This window comes from Ochotona curzoniae, unplaced genomic scaffold (genome assembly GCF_017591425.1).
Source record: "Ochotona curzoniae isolate NIBS_2020 unplaced genomic scaffold, NIBS_Ocur_1.0 contig_4105, whole genome shotgun sequence".
NCBI classification, from domain to species: Eukaryota; Metazoa; Chordata; class Mammalia; order Lagomorpha; family Ochotonidae; genus Ochotona; species Ochotona curzoniae.
Genome location: NW_024466129.1, coordinates 4244997 through 4265301, shown reverse-complemented (window position 1 = coordinate 4265301; position 20305 = coordinate 4244997). Strand labels below are relative to the sequence as shown.

Below are 20305 nucleotides of genomic sequence, written 5' to 3'. Positions count from 1 at the left end.
ACAAATAGATGAAAACTAATCGGAAATGGAGATGAACCGAGACACTTTAGGGCAAGCAACAGACTGTTCTCCATTTGTAAGTCATTTGTAAGAGATGTCATTATCAGTTTCTTTTCTTATCCATTTTGTAGCACAAGAATCATAGAGGGGTACTCACTGAAAGAGGTTGAGGTCAGAGAATTATAGCAATTACTAAACTCTTTGTTAGTGAAAGACTGAGAGTGTGAGAGAGAGGAGTCGGAATCAACAGAGCTCGCACAGCATCTAGAAGGCAGCTTCCTCCTAATACCCTCCAACGTCAGTTCAGCTCCCCCAGACCTAGGCATCCACACTGCTTCCAAAATCACACTGAAGCATGGTAGCCCAGAGGTCTCCCAGAGTTCACATCAAAATTCAAAACATGAAGCCTCAGATTTCAAAATGACTTGTTCTCATGACAATGCGCGAAATGATCTATAAATACATATTTTAACATGACAAGCATAAATATTATTGCACATCTTACTTGATGTCAGATTTTGTTAAGCAAGCGTTGCTATCTCAATTTGCAAAGGTCAGTCGGATGGCAGTGGAGAATAGAACTAGATATACGGTTAAAAAACCTTTTTACCAGTGCAGCTGCAGCTCAGATAACCCTGCATTTTTTTTTTTTCAAAGAGCTCTGGGTTTTTTACCCCCTTTTAAATGCGACTTTAATGAGCATCATGTGGATAAACTCTTTGCAGCGGGTTGAAAAGATCCAGAGAAACAAGGTGGTAGGAACAAGCAAACCATTTTGGATGAAATCACAAGCAATTTGAATGCCTCCTCATCTCTCTGGTTCTGTCAGAACCTTTTGGCTGCATTTTCCCCCCACAGGAATGTTTTCATCTCCATGGCTAGGTAAATAGAATGTTCGTGTACTTGCTCGATTGCTATTCATGCCAGCAGAGTAGCGTGGAGTGACCTACTTCCAGCCACATCCATAGAAAGCTTCAGTGCTTTCCATCAAGGCTGATTCAAAAAGCCACCCTCTGCTTCCTGCGGCTCCCATCCCCAGCGGCCCCCAGAGGCAACAGGCTGTGGGCTCTGCAGGATTCTTGTTTTCTTTCTCTTACCCCTCTGATTTGTGTGTTAATTCATTTTAGTCCATCTTGGCCTCTTTTGCAGAAGGAGTGGATGTGTGGGCAGCATTAAAGGAAGTTAGCATTCCAGATTTTTAGAGTGTGATTCTATAAAAGGATGCTGGTGGGGCTGCTGAAAAGCTAACTTGGGGTGCTTTCTCATGTAGGCTATGTTTATCCGCAGGACTGATCAAAGGTTAATGGCACATCAGAAATACTTTGGAGGCGTCTCTAAGTGAACAGCACTTTCTTCTTAGAGATCCTTGGTTGACAATTCAGTAGGTTACTCTCCTGAGTTTTGATAGGGCCATTCCTTGCTCTGCAGATTGATGGGCTGGGTTGAGCTGGAAATATTTCAGATTTTGGTCGGAAAGTTTTATTTGCCAAATACCGGCAGAGACTTTTATCTTGTTGCCATGCAGATCTGTAGTCAGCCTGCTCTTGATCCAAGTGCCATATCCAGTTTTGTGTCATTGAGTAACTGACTCGCAGCAGGAGAGCACCTAGAAACCTTCCAGTTGCATCATTTGAAAATAAAAAGTAAGCTCTAGAGAGAGAAGACAGCAGGCTTCCCCTGCAGGCTCCCAATCCAGGGGTCTAACTTGCTGTGCTGTTGATCATCCCAGGATTGTGGGTGCTTTGAGATTCTGTTGTTTTTACCACAATGGACAAATATCAGGACGGTTCCAGTTACTTAACGAAAGAACCACCTTTGCTTCAGGATAGTGAGAGATTTTGACAATTGTAAGCTATTTTCTCTAAAGCTTTTCATTCCTGTAGTTCTGTGGTCATTGCGCTAGCCTGTCTGGAGGCAAAGGAGGGAGAATGAGAGTGAAACGCAGCTCCAGGCAGACAGTGAGTCGAATACAGGAACCACACACAAGAGTTCCATTCCCAATCAGCTGCGAGCATCTTCATTAAGATGCCGTACTGTCCTCATCGTACTGCCTGATGCACCCATGATCCCTCCCACAGATTTTGTTGTTCATTTAGCCAGGCACAAACTTCAGGAGAACCGTTGGTGTTACTGGCATCTGTGCTGGTTGAATTCAGGCATGGCAGGGTGTCTCATTCTCTGCAGCTGTCACTCTAGGGTGTGGGATCACATCATTTCAGAACTCCACACCGGACGGTTGCTATGGTGAGAGATGCAAAGGCCTGGCCAGTGTAACCCAAGGACTATCATTCCTATGACCAGTCTCGTTTTCTCATTCTTCTTGATTTTTTTCTCTGCATCTTTCCCCTCTGTCTTTTTTTTTTGGTTTGTTTGTCCCTCATTTTTCTTCACAGATGGCTAGGACATTAGCGTGCTACTGTCATTATGTTTACGAAACAAGTTGGGGTTTTACTGGCTGCTGTTCCAAAATCATTAAAGACTTGGGTCACGTTTGATACCAGGATGAAGATCTGCAGGATAATTAGTGGTCCTCTACTGTCATTAACCCCTGACATCAGCCGGTTGTTTTCTTACAAAGGTGTTAAAAGTTAATACTAGTGGTAATGATTTCAGTCAGAAGTCCATAATGAAACAAGCAAGGGAAACTACATCTACCACCATTATATTCCAAAGCCTGATGTTACAGGGTGGGGAAAGTAAAAAAAAAAAAAAAATAGTAATAATAACTGAAGAAAAAGAGGTGGTTCTATCACAGGCCTTAATGGTTAATATCTGATGGTCAAGACGCATTAGTTCATCTTAAATGGTCGGCTTACCATTTGAAGTTCTGAACTTAATCTTCATTTCACAGAGAAATTTGGAATGCTCATCTGAGATATCATGGGATGGAAGCATGGCCAAATTTTACTCATACAGATGTCCTGTTTTCATTGCAATTTTTCATAAAGTACCTAAAGCTATTTCTATTAACACTTTAATAAAATAAAATTTTAAAATAACCAGACAAGAATATTTATATATGGACCCACCACTTCTCTAAAAGCAGGAACATTTTCCTATTTGGAAATGAGTGAGAATCTTTATCTGCTAATCCAATTCCCAAATAACTGAAATGGCCAGGATTGGGTGGGGCTGAAGCCAGGAGATAAGAATATCATCCAACTCATTCATGTGTTTGGACAGAACCAAATTGCTTGAGCCATCACAGCTGCCTCCCAAACTCTCATTTAGCAAGATGCTGGAATAATGGACTAGATCCAGGAATCAAACCCACACACTCTAATAATATGGTACATGGGCATCTTAAGCCTTTGGCCAAGTGGTTACATTCACAGAAGTACATCCTACTTGTCCCGTAATTGATCTTTGATTTTTAAAATCTGCACTTGGGAACTGCCCTCTTCCCCCTCAGAAACCATATTAGATGTGCTCCTAAGACCAGGAGCAAGTATGAAAGTCCTGACCTAAGTAAGATCTTTCAAATTGCCAGCAATGGCCATCAGGGGGGTAGCATCCTGAACACAGAGGGAATACCAGGTCCCAGTTCACTGAGTGCCCTCAGCACAAGGTGCTGAAATGAAAAAATTACTGCTCTCTCCAATGTGACCTCAACAACCACAGCAACCTCATTACTGCTCAGCTCTATCCAGTTTGAAACTACACTGGCTAGGAGTAAACAGGACCCTGGAATGCCAAGGCTTTTCTGAGCCCCTCTGTGCGATTTAGGAAACTAGAGGATCTTTGAGAATTTCCCCAGTGTGAGTCCATATTTGATTTAAAATTGTCAAAGTGCTTGAAGAGGGCAAAATTAATCTTGCCCTTAATGTTGATACTGACATGATGTATTTTTTTAGCAGTTCAATTCAGGGATTGGCAAAGTAAAAGCCCAGAGAAGGAAAAGAAACGGCGGGTGGCGTGGAGGGGAGTGTGATAAGATGCTAAAGGTCCTGAAGAAATTTCTATATGAAAGTTTGGGTATCCTAAGCTAACCCCACACAGAGATGACAAGCTTATAGCTCATAGCTAACATTAGAACAATGACTAAAGCTAATTTAAAAGTGCTTCGTTTCACTCTCTTTCCTTTTCCCAGATAATTCCTTACTATGACTTGTCCTGCCCAAGGGCACATCGCTACAGTCCTTTATTGCATGAAGTGTGAAAATTTTCTTTCTTTCTTTTTTGAAACCACAAACCACATACTGTACCTACTGGCTAGAGTCTTTCTTCCTATCCTGAAGTCCAGTATGAAGATGACCCTGGATCTGGAAGACTCTATTCATATCTAAAAATGTTCTACTGTGCTCATATGGAAAGAAGTGTGGAGAGCAGGTTCCATCTAGCAGGAGACTTTGCATTGTTTGGGTCATTGAACGTATCCCATCTAAACTGGCCCTATAAAGTACAACCTCTTGGACTTAAAACCATGGCATGTAAAAGTTACAAAATAATCTTGAAGTCCACTTAAGACCAATCCCTGTTCATACAAGCAAGTCGGTTTGTTCAGGATAGTCAGGTCATACCTCAACCTCCTGGGTCCCAGTTCACTATATAAGTTCCTGCTGAATCTAGGGTCAGAATTGCAGTGATACCCTATTTGGATTTGTTTTATCTGCCATTCTCCTTCTGGGTCTCTCTCTAATCATTATAAATCATGGCTAAGTTCATTCCTCTGCTTAATAGACCTCGGGTGAATTTCTATTAATTCTCAACTCCTTAATCTAGCATTTGCAATGTTCACGGTTGACACCCATCTGCATAGTTAGCCTAGGCCTTCCCTAATTCTTCTTCATATCCTCCCCCACCCCACGACAGCTTAACCAGGCCTCCTGTGGGTCTGAAAGCGGCATTACCCTTCTGTTCCTTTGCACAGACTGTTCTCATAGTCTGGAATCGCCTCCCCAACATTTTCCCCATCTTCTTTCTTCCTATCAGGTATGCCCAGCCAAGTTCCACCCTCCCCCTCAGCATAGCTACTGCTGTTCAGTGGACTAGTTCACAGCCATGTCTTAGGGTTGGGAGCAGATTCCAGGCACTATGGAAATAGGGAGCATGATGCATAGTTGCTGAATGAGGCAAGCATAATGTGCTGCAAAACAATTTATCGCACTTCAGAATAAATGCTACTCTGGTTCCTGTGGATTCCAGCACATCCAGAATTTTGAGAGGTGCTGAGCAATGTAAAGTTTGTGCAAATGAGAAAAAGAAAGCTGTATGCTTCTGGATGTCTCAGTTCTATAACAGGTGATGGCCTCAGAGCCCTTGCCACCTCTGAGCCTTCTGTCTGAGCCTCACTGATGATCCTCTGGTGTCGTGGGCTGGAATAACTGTTTTATTTCCTCTCAGATATTTGCTCCTTGGGAGTCTTAGGGCAAGCTTGCATGGGTAAAACATTTCTGAGCACCTCATCTTCTTGACACATTTTGCTGACATCCAGAGCAAGAAAGCATGTTGGTGCTCCAAGCACTTGTCTCCGTCCTCGCGGTGAGGCAATCCGTGAGACATTTACTGTTCCCAGTATGGTTTGTCACTGGCAGATATTTCACGATTAGTTTCAAACTAAAACTAATGCCTCACCTTTTGCCTTTCCTGGTGAGCTCCATCAAGACAGAATCACGATGTCACCATCCACAGGGATAGATATGAGTAAGCCAGAGAGGGATTCAAGGTGTGGGTCTGGAGGCCAAATTCTGAGATTCTGTGCTAGTTCTCAAGGAGTACTTTGACAACATCCCCCACTGCACTTATTCTTGCCTTCGTAACATCACTTCTGGGACCCTGGAGAAAAATAGTCTCCCCATCAAGTGGTTTTGATTATTGCTGAGTTGGAATTTCTTTGTTGAAAGTACTGGCAGCAAGTAAAGATAGAGAACTGCAGAAATGTTTCATCTTTTGGTTCATTTCTCAAATGGTCGCAAGAGCCAGGTCCGGGTCAGCCTTGGGTCAGGAGCCTGGAACTCCATGATGGGCTCTCACATGGAAGACAGGGATCAAAGCTTTAGGCTGTCTGCTGTTGCATTGGTGGGGAGCTGGATCAGATGTGGAGCAGTGAGGATTTAAACTGTCGTTCTGCAACTGGAGCTGGTGATGCCAACTGAAGTCTAATCAATATGCTACAATACCAGTGGGACTTTTTGAGTGGATGAAAACGCTTTGGCACTTGACAGTAGTGATGGCTGCACAACTTCATAAAGATATTAAAAACAACTGAATTGTATCCTTTGGAACAGTGGGCTTTATTTATTTTGTGTTGATTTACTCCAACTTTATTTACTTTTTAAAAACGTATTCATTTATTGGAAAGCCAGTATCACACACTCACAAAGAAAGAAAGAAGGAGAGAGGGACAAAGAGGGGTCATTTAGCTGCTGGTTCACTTCCCAAATGATCACAACTATTAGAGAAGGTTCAGGTAACACTAGGAGTCAGGATCTTCTGGGTCTCCCACATGGGTGATGGAGGCCCAGGCACTCAAGCATCGTCTACTGCTTTCTCGGGTCCATTTAGCAGGGGGCTATATCAGAAACAGAGCATCTAGGACATGACTTATTATCCATGTGGGATGCCAACATTGCAAGTGGCAGCTTAATTCACCATGCAAGGTGCTGGCACCAATATTTCAATTTAGAAAGAAGTTACGAGATGTTAAGACTTTGTTCAAAAACCTAAGGCATTGTAGCATAAACCTTCTAAAAGACCAGATGGGCATTTTTGTGCACTTCCATTCTCAGTGTATGCTCTGAGGTCATGCGGTCCAGAAGGTGTATTCAGTGTGGAGGTTTAAGATTTCATCCATTGCAGTCACTGTTGTGTGTCAGATTGAGATGATCTTGGTCTTTGTTTTTATTCATCTCTGCTTCCACAGTTAAAACAAAGTCAATGAACCTGGCCTGCCAGGTAGGGATCACCTAGGGAATGAAAATCCACAGTTTGTTGAGAGATATGGAGATATGGGTTGCTAGAACCTTCTGCAAAGTTCCAGGAAGAGTGACTGGCATCGAGATTTGTGTGGAATAGATAGACAGAGGCCTCAGGGCGGGTAAGGGTGGAAGACTGGAAATGTGTTCTGGGTGGTTCTCTGTAAGGAGTGGGGAGCAAGGTGACTTTTATGCCTGAGAGGAGGAGGCCAACTCTGGTATCCACTGCAGTGATGGGATTTAGGCCTGCAAATGTTTTCAGTGGTGTCTTCTTTGCGCTTTGATGCAAAATTATTTACTGTGGCTGGAGCAACAAGTGCTACTGGAATTTGTGCTTGTTATATGTGTTCTGAAGAGTCATCTGTCCACACACCTCCGAGGCACACCTAAGGGATTCCAACCACCACAATGGCTTCTGAGCCTGGGGTATGTTCAGGACCCTGGACAGCAGTGAGATGCAGAAGGCCTCTGGGTAAGGAGGGAGATAGGCTTGGATAAAAGGGAGCTCTGATGATTTTGTCTTTGTCACTTTCTCACTTCCTCACAATATTTTTTTAAGAATTATTTTATTTTTATTGGAAAGGCAGATCAACAGAGAGAGAGACAAAGAAAAAGATCTTCTGTCTACTGGGTCACTCCCCAAATGGCTGCAACAGCCAGACCTGAGCTGATCTGAAACCAAAAACATGAGGTTCTTTTCTTTCCATTTTTTTCTAAAGATTTATTTTTTTATTGGAAAATCAGATTACAGGAAGGAGGAGAGTCTGAGAGGAAGATCTTCCTTCCAATGATTCACTCCCCATGTGGCCACAATGGCCACAGCTAAGCCGATTAGAATCCAGGAGACAAGAGCCTCTTCCTAATCTCCCATACAGGTTCAGGGTTACAAGGCTTTGGGACTATCCTTCGCTGCTTTCCCAAGCAACAAGGAGGAAGCTGGATGGGAAGCAGGGTTGCAAGGATTAGAACTGCTGCCCATATGGGATCCTGGTTTGTGCAAGGAGAGGACATTAGCCACTAGGCTACAGCACCAGGCCCAGAGAGTCATGAGTTTCTTCCAGGTCTCCCAAGCAGGTGCAGGATCCAAAGATTTTGGCCATCCTCAACTGCTTTCTCAGGCTAAAAGCTAGATGGGAGGTGGAGTGTCCAGTGGTTAAAAACTGGCATGTATATGCAACCGTGACACATGCAAGGCGAGCATTTAGCCATTAGACTATGACATTGGGTCTACCTTCTTCATGCACTTGAGTTAACTCTTCTCCATGGCTAAGGGGTCCATGCGGAAACGACAGGGAAATTGTCATTGATTTTTAGGGACAGGCTAATGGCTTGGCATCTAAACAAAGCTTCCCCTCCTCCCTACTCTGAGGGGCTCAACCCAGAATTTCCCTTCTTCTTCTCTTCCTTGCTCTCCTTTTAGTGCCTCTCATTCTTGCTTCCATATTCTAACACCTGAAAGGACGATGTCTCACCCTTCTAGGCTCAATGCTGCTATCATCTTCTCTGAGGAAGCAAGGTTCCTCCTGTCTGGTACCTCTCCCCAGGCAACGGTAATAATCCCTTTGTGTTCCCACAAAACACTGCTATGCACCTGCTGTGTTACTTGCTACACTCTCTGGTGATGGGTTGCTTTGGAGAGCTTGGTGAGGTCCTGATTTAGAGTAAAGCTTAACACGGTGCCTGGTGCATAATGTATGTCCCCTATTGAATAAAGGGGTGAGTCAGAGAACAGCATCATTGGCTCACTCCCGCAATGAGCAAAAGATATATATAAACTCTACAAATACTTAAAATCACTTTCCTCATTATGGTTGCAATTGTTGAGACTACATCCCAAATGTGAGTATTAATTTTTTTTTCACATCTCTAGAATTTTCTTTGGTCAAAGGTAATAAATTTTGAGAGAAGGCATGTCTTTATAAATGCAGTTTTATAAAGTCATGATTTGAGGATGGTATTCAAAAGAATGCTTGTTCCCTGGTGTGGCATATTCTTAAGGAAGAGACAGCCTGGGGACCAAATGTAGTTCAGAAAAGATAGATCAATTATTTTTCTCTATTCTGGGGAGTCTCCAGGCTTAGAAATAACTGAGCTTATGAGCATAAGAGAGGCACACAGTGCATTTCTGCCACATTCACTCTGCACCTATTACAGTGTAAACGGCATAGGAGGTTTTGGGTATTTTGTAAATTCATTGGTGAGAGTTTAGCACCTTGATCTAGATCCCTGGGCAGCAAGTAAGTGTTTGTGTCTGTACAAAAAGGCTCAATTCCTCACTGCACTTTTCATGTTTTATCAGCTCTGCTTGGAAAAACAGAAAAGAAAATTAAAGGGAATTACAACATTTTCTATCACATGAAGTTATCAAGCATATCTGGCAGACTTTGCTGTGAATGGTGGTGGTTTTCGGAGTGACATGTTGGCCCCTGTTACTCTGCTGTAACCTCCCAGGACGGTTCCATAAATGCCAGTTCTGTGCACAGTAATTACCAACTGTCTCCTTGGGAGATTCACTGGTGTGTCTAGGAGTAATTGCTGGGGAACTGACACTTTCAAATTTACAAGAGGCAAACAACCCTACATTTACCTCAGGGGGTTATCAGGTATTCAAACTGTGCAGTGTAACGGATGCTATTGATCATAGAAATAGAGAAAGGGAACTTGAATTTTCACCTTGGTGTTTTTCTCGATGGGTGAGAACCTGACTCTAGAGTTATGGTGGAAAAATATGGAGGATAATTCTCCTCTTCCCAGGCTCTCTTCACTTCCCAGATATTTGGAACAGCAGGCAGTATGACCTAACTCTGCTGGGGACCCTTTGTTGTCTTCTGATGAGAGTGATTAGAAAGAAGATGGAAAGCTTGGCAAATCCTCACCTGTGACTTGGCTGTGTGTCCTCTAGAGATCTCGGGGAACACGGAGGACATCCCGTTGGTGCGCTGGAGGCAGCAGTGGCTGGAGAATGGCACGTTGCTTTTCCACATCCATCACCAAGATGGTGCCCCAAGCCTTCCTGGACAAGATCCTACTGAAGAACCCCAGCATGAGTCAGCAGAAGAGGAGCTGAGGATTCTCCACATTTCAGTCATGGTAAGAGCAGCATCATCTTGGTCTTCAGCCCTTAGTTTATGCTACATTGGCATTAACAGTCTGGGCTGAGTGTTTGCTACGTTGGTTAAGGCAGTATGATTCGCACATTGCACATTAGAGCGCCTGAGTTTGATTCCTTTATCTGTTGCTAATCCCAGCCTCCTGCCTGTGTGTACCCTGGGAGACAGTAGGTGAAGGTTCTTGCTACTGGGTCCCTGCCACTTTTGAGAGAGATTTGGACTGGGGAGTGAACCAACTGGTAGGAGGTGTCTGTTTCTCTCTTCCTCTCTAATAAATAAAAAAAAAGTAAGACAATGTACTGGTGCCATTAACAAAGCTATGCATGATTCAACTCCATATGATCATTGATCATGTTAGTTAAACTTTTCTATTTGTAGAAAATGCATCCATTTATTCTGTAAGAAGAATTTGCAGCTATTTCTATTGCACCATCTTCCAACTCTTCTCTCTAGGAACATGCCCAGCTAGGGAGTAGCTTTTACAAATCAATGAGAATATCAGATAGGAGAAGAGTAACAAGCTGTAATTTGACTGACTATCCACAGGGCTGCATACCTGCGAGGGTTAAAGGTCATTTCATTGCTGGGGCAGTTGTCACAGAGCCAGGTTAAGGTTTGGTCTAAACTCAAATTCATTTATTGCTCTGGTATCATCAGTAACCTTATTTAGTTTTGTATAAAGAACTGAAGGAAATGGTACATTTTCTATATAAATATAAAATTTAGTATATGTAATTATATATGGTATGTATTTTTTTTTACTGTGAAACATTTTTGCATGGAAATTTTCCTTAAGAAACATTTAATAAAATCTAAAAAGGTCAGTGCCATCTTTGCCCCAACCAATGTGTCCATAAATCACTGATTTGATAGACTACCTATAGTACAGAAGGCAGTTCATTTAGTCCTATGGTAAAAAAGAGAGTCTTTGGGTAGCAAATGGTAAACTGCAATACTGAGAGAAGACCAGAAACTAGGCAAGTGAGTGAGATTGTTGAGCCTCACATTTACCAATTAATTGACGATCACCCCAGGGGAGTTACAGCACACTCTCAGCTTTCGTCAAGATCTTGGTTTCCTCTCAGAAAACTTTCTCTTCTTCAACATGGGTTGTAATTTCTGGAGAGTGGTGAGATTAGACAAGTCAGCTTGTCATCCTTGAAACCCACTGGGGTGATTAATGCAGAAGCCAGACTGTCTTCAGATTTATAATATGATGTGAGTCAAAATAAGGCTGTAGTGGTGAACTTCCCGTCAGATAGCCACTGCCTCGCATCAATTAGGAAGAAGCCACAGTCATGGGGGATTTTGGTGTGCTTTTTTTAAAATTTGATATAATATTATTTTAAATACTGACTTTGTCCCATTGAGTATGTGTGTAGAGAGAGAGAATAAAGAAAGATGGGTAACAATAGCAGGCCTTTGGTCTAGCTGTCGAGATAAGTAAAGTATTTGATGCCATGATAAAATGTCTGCATTTGAGATCGGGCCCTTCTCCCAATTCCTGCTAACGTGGACACTGGGGAGCAGCAGGCAATGACTCAAGAATGTGGGTCCCTGACGCCCACATGGGAAACCTGAAGTCTGAGCTTTGTCCCAGCATAACCACTGCCATTTTAATCAGCTGAGTGTATGTTTCAGGTGGTAGGTCTAGTGTGAATGCAAGATAGCCTGACGCTTGTCCTAACTGTTGCATCATCTGTCCAGCGTAGCGGGGACCTTGTTATCCATCCTCTGAATGAGGGGCTGCAGTAAGCTCTCTAGCGCAGTATGTATGTTCCTAGGCATGCTCAGATGTATAGGGGTAGGTGACCAAGACAGAATATGCTGATCAAGGAGGCTAAAAGATTTGAGAAAATAGGTTGTGCCCTTAAAATCTAACAACCTTTATGAGAAGCTTTGCATTACTAATGCTGTTTTGATGAAATCCCCAGGGCAGGGATTAAGGTACAGTGGAAGTGGAGAGAGAAAAAGAGCTGGCCTTAAAACTATCTCTAAGATCTTTCTTTTACAGACCACCAAGAACATTTTTCTTTGCAAACAGAACAGAAGCGGTATTTCTTCTGCTTTGTTGTACATCCTTTTGTCTTATTTTCCACCAGCCTGGATAAGACATGAGTTAAGAAGGCATAGGCAGGCATAAGGGGACAAGAAGAAAAGTGTTGTGTTGCATTGGATTGACTTCTTGAATGTGTTTAGGCCCAAATATCCGTAAGAAATGCAGGAAGGCCTTTTTGTTGCACTAGAGAAGGGGAACTTCAGGATGAACCAAGGCTTCAGCATTCACTCCCATCCTTCTCCAAGGATGGGTTGGCCATTGAAGCCCGCTGCAGCTCACCTAGCTGTGTCACTCTGGTGCATTCCAATTCCACACCACACACTTCACCCACTCTCTTCCATCCTTAGGATTCTATTCCAGAAACGGTTTCAAAGGCTGAAGTTGAGTATCCACCCCAAGTTCTGAAATCAAGCCTGAGGGTATCCTGTTTGAAGGTGTTGTTCCCCAGGCCTCTGATGGCTTCTTCTAAAGGGGCTCAGAGATTTGCCGACTTCATTTGATACACTTTATAGTGCATTCTTGGCAGGAAAATCGGCAGCTACTTGAGGCATCTGGAAAGACAGCATTATAAATGTCAGAACATAGCAAAACTCTTCAACTAGTTACAGTGTTGGGCAGCCAAACACACTTAAATGAAATCTTATTACCTAAAGGCTGCTTGTTATGAAATAACAATAGCAGGGCTATTTTTCATTAACTCGAGCGATCAATATTGATGCAGCTTTCAGATTTGATCAAAATTGCATAATTTGAAATACAGAAGAGTTAAAGTTATTATCAAAGCATAAATATAACCAACCTTTCTCTCTTGTTAAGAAAATGTATATTTAAACGCCTACCCGATAATCCTAAATATTTTCAATATGTGCAGAAGGAATTAATGGTTCTGTGAAAACCTCAAGGTTTGCATTTCTCTCATTTGTATTGACAATTTCCTCGTGCATCTAGCCTCCACGGGGAGATCCCTGTTTATTTTTATATTTTACATTTACAGCGTTTTGTCTTAAGCATAAAATATAAGTAATGGAAGAGTGAGAAATAAAAGGAAACCTTTTTTTGTATCCTCATGACATTGCATGAATGAGAATTTGCAAGTCTCTTCTTATACTGCACCCAGGATAAATCTACCACCAGCGAAATCACAGGCTTGCAAAAAAAAAAAAAAAAAAAAAGAAAAAACCAATACTCCAGATGGGCACTCGGCAATTTAAAACTTTGAAAACCCTTTTCCTTTTCTTATTTTCCAATCACTTCCTAAAATTTTTGAATTAGCTTTTTTTTTTCCACAGAAGCACTATCTCTTCCTTTCGTGGAATAATTGCATTTCCCTCCTGAAATCTGACATTATTGCTTGGAGGGTCAAATGATGTGTTTTAACCTCTTGTGTGATTCAAACTTGGCTGAAGAGATTTATTTTGAATTTTGCAAGATAATTGACATTTAGAACTATGAAAGTACACACACATACTCTTTTGCAAACTCCTGAAATGATGAGAGAAGTAGCAAAGGAAAACCTATAGTGAGTTTAAACCCAAAGTCAAGGAATTCTTTGGTTATAAGGCAAAGATTTTGTCTCACAAAACACCATATTTGAATTGATTTACATGAGATGTTCAGATCAGTAGATTTACATTTCCATATTGTGTTTTTCAGTTCTATGATGTGATCTGCATCTTTCTTCTGTTAAGTGTGTAAAAGAATCTAATGGTGCATAATGAAGTTTAAATGTATTATCTATACATTTCATCTTTGCAATTAAAGATGACAGAGTGAATACATTTCCTATATGCACATAGGTTCATTAAGTATTATTCACAGCAAGTAGCCTTTCAAAATTGCTTTCAATATCTGCACACATTGTAATGTTTTGTAGTGATAATTCCCCATGGCAGGGACTTGTCTTTTACAGTTAAGCCTTTTATGTGTAATTCGCCCATCTAGGGGGAAAAGCACCAAGCATCTGTGCTTTTCCCTAAGTATTTTGCCAACAGAACCCTTCAATCAGTCCTGAGCATTGCTCAGGACCACCTGCTCCAGCAATGTGAAGCCTATTGGTCAGAGTCAGCAGGCTCCTGTGGACGTTCATGGCCAGTCGCCCTCACAGGGCTCAGGGTATCCCCTAGTCTCCTTGTTTCCAGGGCTGGAGGGCAAGGTCAAGGCACAAAATTCTCTCTTGGCAAAAACAATGTAGGGAGTAACGGTTTGGGGAGTAAAGCGGATACAAATGCCTTCTGAGTCCCAGAAGGTGGTATGGATGGTCTAGGGCTGTTTCTTGCTGAGATAATCACACTGGGGCCTGGGAAGTACAAAACCCAGGAAACACACTAATGCTCACCTTTAGGATTCTGGAAGCCTATTACTATTGTGTGTAAGCCTGGAAATACTATATGTCAACCTGAGGTTGATGCCCATTTCAAGTAAAGTTTAGCCTATAAAGTTCCCTCACCAGGAACTGTGACAATGCTTGTCTTGCTGCAACATATTAGGTGTATGTGAGTTCATAGCCAGGCCAATTGTTCGTACATACTCTTCTTGTTCAGTGGCCTCCGCATTCTTATATAAAAGCGGAGCTGGGGCATGGGAATAAACATAGAATCTAGGCTGGAGGAGTGGGCTTCAAATCCTGGCCACTTAGTTAATTCACTGGTCTTTTAGAGAGCTTCATTTTTGTCATTAAATGATTGCATTGGTTAGGCTTTTTAGTGTTTAGAGGGTAGGGATTTACTCAGGCCTTCTCTGTCATGGAGTTAGGGAGTTTGTATGTAGTTAAAGGAATAGCAGTCTGCCGACTCAAGAAACAATAATAAGAATCTGTAAAGCATATTCTGGTGAAGACTGGGATGGAAGGTTCCTCGGGTTCCCAGACATCTCCACAGTTCACGACTCGGCTCTGTTGCACCTGTTCCCTGTGCTCCTGTTGCTGTGAATAACGTCGATGAAGCCTGAGTTATAACTCTCCCTTCAGTTCAGTGATTTATGTTTGAGCTCCCATTTCTTCATCGAGTCTCCTTGCAATCCTTCCCGACTTCTCTCAGTGACACTGTGTTCCCAGCTGAGATCTTCCTGCTGTCAACTTGCTCCTTCCTTCTCTACTGCCTGTTCTACCCACGTAAAGGAAGATGTAGAGGAAGCCAGTTAGCTCCCACAGTTCCTTCTTGTTGAGAGCTATTCACACCATGTATCTCACTGCTGTCTTTAACCCCAACATTCTCCCTGGGGGCTGAGTTGTGCAGAGTGGGTTTATACCTCAAACATAGACCAGACCTGTCTGGAAAGATGGAAATGTCATGGTTATGTCATGGAAAGATGGTTATGACGTGATTTCTTTGTTCAGTACAAGATTCTGAAACCTAACTTGTAGTGATGCTAGAAGGATCAGACAATATTATGGTATCATGGCATAATCATCACCATCATCAAAATCGTATTTTGTACTTGTTGCATGCCAGACCACACCCTCTAGAATTGGTTGTCATTCCACTTCATAGATGAGAGGACTGAGAGATGGTCAGGCTAAATCATCAACTCAAACTGAAGCAACTGTAAAACTGCATGGTGGAGATCTGCATGGAAGCAATTGGGAAAGTCTAGGTTCTATGCTCCAAGGCATGCCCGATCCATCTCCCAGCCTTCACGGGGAACGCATCGACCCTTACTGCTTGTCCTTTAGCCTGGCTTGCTATTTCTCACTTATGTCTGTTGAGATCTTCTGACACTTGTTCCTGGAATGGCTTTGGTAGTAAGAACTCCGTGGGCACTAAGCCCCATGCTGGCAGTGAAAGACAGATCCTCTAGTGGCTACACTAGGCCACTCTCAGAAGTTCAGATTCTGTTCAGCTCAGCTAAGCCCACCTGCTAACCTTGGCGTCTGCTACACCATCTCACAGCTGGCTCTCAGTTTATTGCCAGGAAGCAAGAGAAGGTAGTTGGGAAATTATAACTCCAAAATTGCAAAAGTTTTGTAACAATAAACTTAGATTTCTTCATATTTGTACTCCCACTATTTTGCAGGAAAATTCTAAGCTAGAAACATGTATAAAAATGTGGTTGAAGTGACCCTGTATCTGCAGAGTGAGTTCCAGGAGCTCCAGGGAATGCTCAAAGTCGCAGGTCGGGGTTTGACTGAGTTTTCCTATACTTATAGATACCTAGGATACATACCTAGGATTTGCTTATAAAGCAGATCCGATCAGAGATTAGCAATCACAATAAATTAAGCACCTATAACAATGAACTGTCATAATGATTGAATGTTTCCTTTCTCATCTGTCTCAAGATTTTACTGTACTCTTTCTTCTTGCGGTTTTTTGAGATGATATGATACCCACCTAAAGACATGAAGTGAGGTATGTAGTCACTGTGATGTAACCTTAGGTCACTGTTGATCCTATGGGCACACATTAGAAGAAGGACCATCTGCTATTATTCATCCTGAGGTTTTTATTGGTGGATAAGGGGTGGAGGTATGGAACTAGATTAATAGGTCATTAATTTAGAAGAATCACTGACTCCTTCATTCATTTAGATATTGCTTCTTTCATTTAACAGTATTTGCTAGACTTGAGCATTTTTTTTTTTTTTTAGTTACTAAGTATATAGAGCATGAGCAAGACAAGAGTCTGCTTCCAGGGAGTATTTAATCGCATTGTTAATGCTGAACCCTTGACAATGACCAATGACTCTAGGCTGAACTGAGAGGCAAATGGACTGTCTCTGTCTCCTCCTTTCCCTTCCATTCTTTGTATCTCTGAGATAATCCGAAAGGGGAAGCACCAAGTTGAGTATCAAGTTCAAGGATTGCAAAGGAATCCCAAGTTTGCTCTAGCAAGCAGAGCTCATTGCGAAGCCAGTGCAGACTCAGGTCTGTGGGACTGAATTCTACTTAGGCGGCTTGCAGCAATGACTTTGCTTTCAAACCTGACTGCCACCAACTAGAATTTTTAATGAATTGAATAATTTGTTTAATCTTTCTAAACTTACTTTCTATTCCATAAAATAGGAATAATAATAGGTCCTACTTCAGAGGGCTGTTTTAATGATAAATGAGATATTTTTTTATAAAACGCTTCCTGCACAGCTAGACCCATGGGAAGTGTCAAGTAAATATTAGCTGGGTAAACTCATGGGGTGCTAAGCAAGCTCTATGCAACAATGGTGCATGCCAAGTTTTCCCCAGGAGCCCTGCCACCCTGGGGAGGCATAAAAACAGCTGGGATCATAGCAACATCTTTAGGAGGTCTAGAGGAGTTGTATGGAGGGAAAAGACCAAGGCGATCAGGGACATGGGGCAGCAGAGGGGCCCTGGGTGTGCGATGCAGACATGCACACCCAGGGCAACATTAGGCCACCTCTGCCTCATTGTTTACAGGGTTTCCTAGCAGGGTATCCTATGGTTTAGAATGATAACCCAGGCTGTAGTTTCCCTGGAAGAGCTTCATTATTTTCTAACGCAATTCAGTGATGTCATTATGGGAATTCCTGACCCGAGCAGGTGTCTATACCTGCAAAAATTGTTATGCAACTTTCCCCATGTGCATCAGGGAAGGGATAGCATAGAATGGTGTGTGAGGTCTTGGACAGCACTAATGGAAAAACAAAGGTTTTCTCCAGTTTCTCTTGTGGTTGCTCTACTCTTTGCCCATCTCTAACATTTTAGAATCTACTCACAAACTTGGGGTTACATTTAAATTTAACCTCAAGAGGCCAGTGCTGTGGCAGAGTGGCTTAAACCAACATCTGCAGCACCAACACCCCATAGAGTGCTTGTTTGAGTCCCATCTGCTAACCTTATGAGCCAGCCCCCTGCTAATGCACCTGTGAAAACAGCAGAGGATGGCCCAAGTGCTTGAGTCCCTGCATCCATGTGCAGGCTGTTACATACAAGAAGTTATGGAACTTCATTACAAGAAATTCCTGACTCTTAGTATCAGTCTGTTCCAACTCCAGCCATCGCAGCCACTTGGGGAATGAATTAGTAGATGGGAAATTTTGTTTCTCTTTCTCTCCTCTCTCTCTTTCTTTCTTTTTGTAACACAGCCTTTCAAATAAATGGAGTAAGTCTTTAAAACAATCTGATCTCAATCCCTGGTCCCTGCTAGACTTGCATATCACAGCTGTAGTCTGTGTTGTATCCACAGAGCCTGAACATGGACAGTGGCCTGGGATGGTCTAGGCTAGGGCTGTAAAGAATCAGATGGATTACAGTTCTAGCTTTGCAAGCCTGACAAACTCTGTCTTGAGTACTTAACTGTACCCAATGTATTGCCCAAGCATTCACACCGCCTATAGAAATGAATCGATACGGCTGTGTTCCCAAGAAGCTTTAGCACTGACAACAGGCAGTGGGGCACGTTTGGCCTGGATACCACAACTTGCTGATCCCAATTGTGGACATGCACTTCGTTTTCCTTCCAGATCTAAACAGAGACTGAACCATAGCAGCACCACAGGACTTTGGGGTCCTATTTTCAGTACAAAAGATAATAACCTGCTAGTTTTATACCCCCAAAGATTGATTACAAATGTCATTTAAAACAGCCGTGGACAAATACTGTTATAGCTAGAAATTCGAGGCATGTGGCAATTTACAAAATCAGGTGAAATTCAAACACATGCTCTTTCCTGAGAGGTGCAGATGGGTTTTGCAAAGACAGTTGTTGATGGAAATAAAACTATATGTAGCCTTGACAAGAGAAATACAAACAGGGACCTTATTAGCAAAGTCACAATCTTTCCTTCCCTAGGACGATGATGTCTCCGGCAGGGCCTCTATTTTGACATACACTGTAGACTGCTGTGCAGTGCTCAGATATGTTATAACACACCCTTGGAACCAATACTTCATACAAATGTGTAACAACAGAGTAGAATTATGCTTCTAAACATGACGCCATCACAAAGCTGGTTTGTGCAGGGACAGATCCAGAAGGTCTTTGCGGGTTAGTCATTGCTCTCAGCTTTAGGAGAATATTAAGTGTTTGGGGGCCTCAACTTGTAAAACCGTGTGTGACCATTTTAAATACCTTATAAGGTTCACTCAGCATCTTTCCCATGTCATGTCCGAGACGTCAGGAGCCCTGCTCTCTGAGGTTGCATAGAGTCTCCATGAGAAAGCTGGGATGGTCTGTTGCTTCTTCTTGCTGCCTTGCCATTTAGCATTTCCTCCTGCGAGGACCTCTGTGGCTGCTGCTGACATCTATGAATAGCAGTGGGATTAGCAACCCTTAATGCAGGATGAATCAGATTGTCAGCTTATGAATGCAGTCACACTGCCACTGACATGAGTGGGTGGATCCCTGGGTCATTTGAGAGCTGTTGAGTTCTTGTTTCCATCCCAATGGTTAGGATTCATGCAGTTGCCTCAGGAGGCCTTGAGCCATGTGCTTTGGCCCCTATACCATAAAGAAGACAGGACTGTGTGGAAATCTGCATGAGTACTCAACACAAGATGCCATCATAGCATCCAACCTGCATTTCTCCCTTACTAGATTGTGTCTGAAGGTGAAAGGCCTTGGGTTGAAGACCCATTCATAGGATTTGTGAGCATGAACCTCTTGGTATTTGGCATTCGTAGACTCTAGACACATTCTGACAAAGTGAGGCAGGATGTCACACCAAAAGATCATGGACTTTGTTTGTCAATGCTGTGATGTTGGAGCTTTCCCTGTTTATTCCCTAACTGTCATGTTGTATATTCAGTCCAAGGAACCAGCCCAAGGGTCCCACCGCCCCCTCCCTCATCCTCAGTGCCCTGTTGCTCAGAGTGAGGGATGGAGCACCTGGGTGTCTGGCCTCTCCAGCCCTGATCACCTCTGGCCCCACCTGAGGGAGGACACGGGCAGTAACACAAAGTCCCAGCCAAGACTCTGCTCAAAGCTCATGGATGACTGACACAGCCCCAGAATCCAGCACATCAGTACACTGCACTGCATCTTCCCGTTTGAAATAGTGACCAGAGGTAGGTCAAGACGGCAAGTAGCCTCATGCTGGGACCATGTCACTAGACATGTCAGGTGACTTTATTCATTTCCCTCTCCCCCCGCTTAAAACCTGTGACCTTTAAATAAGCCATTGCCTAAGCCTCATTTTTCTCACCTGTAACAAGACAATGATTCCCAAAATTTTAGGCATTCATTATTTTGGGCCATATTTTTATATAATCTGCAATAGATATCTGAATTTTTCATTTGAATTGGTTAGTTTTTCTAGTTTAAACTTAGTTC

The 20305-nt window shown here is 42.7% G+C and overlaps 1 protein-coding gene across 3 annotated transcripts in view; it reads left to right on the top strand.

Annotated features, from left to right (window-relative positions):
• Window positions 1-20305, top strand: part of ASTN1 (astrotactin 1) — a 295645-nt gene that overhangs the window by 91026 nt on the left and 184314 nt on the right. For all 3 annotated transcript variants that reach the window (XM_040984224.1, XM_040984223.1, XM_040984222.1), the window contains exon 2: window positions 9817-10004. In XM_040984224.1, coding sequence (XP_040840158.1) covers window positions 9817-10004 — 188 coding nt within the window. The remainder of the gene's footprint in view (window positions 1-9816; window positions 10005-20305) is intronic.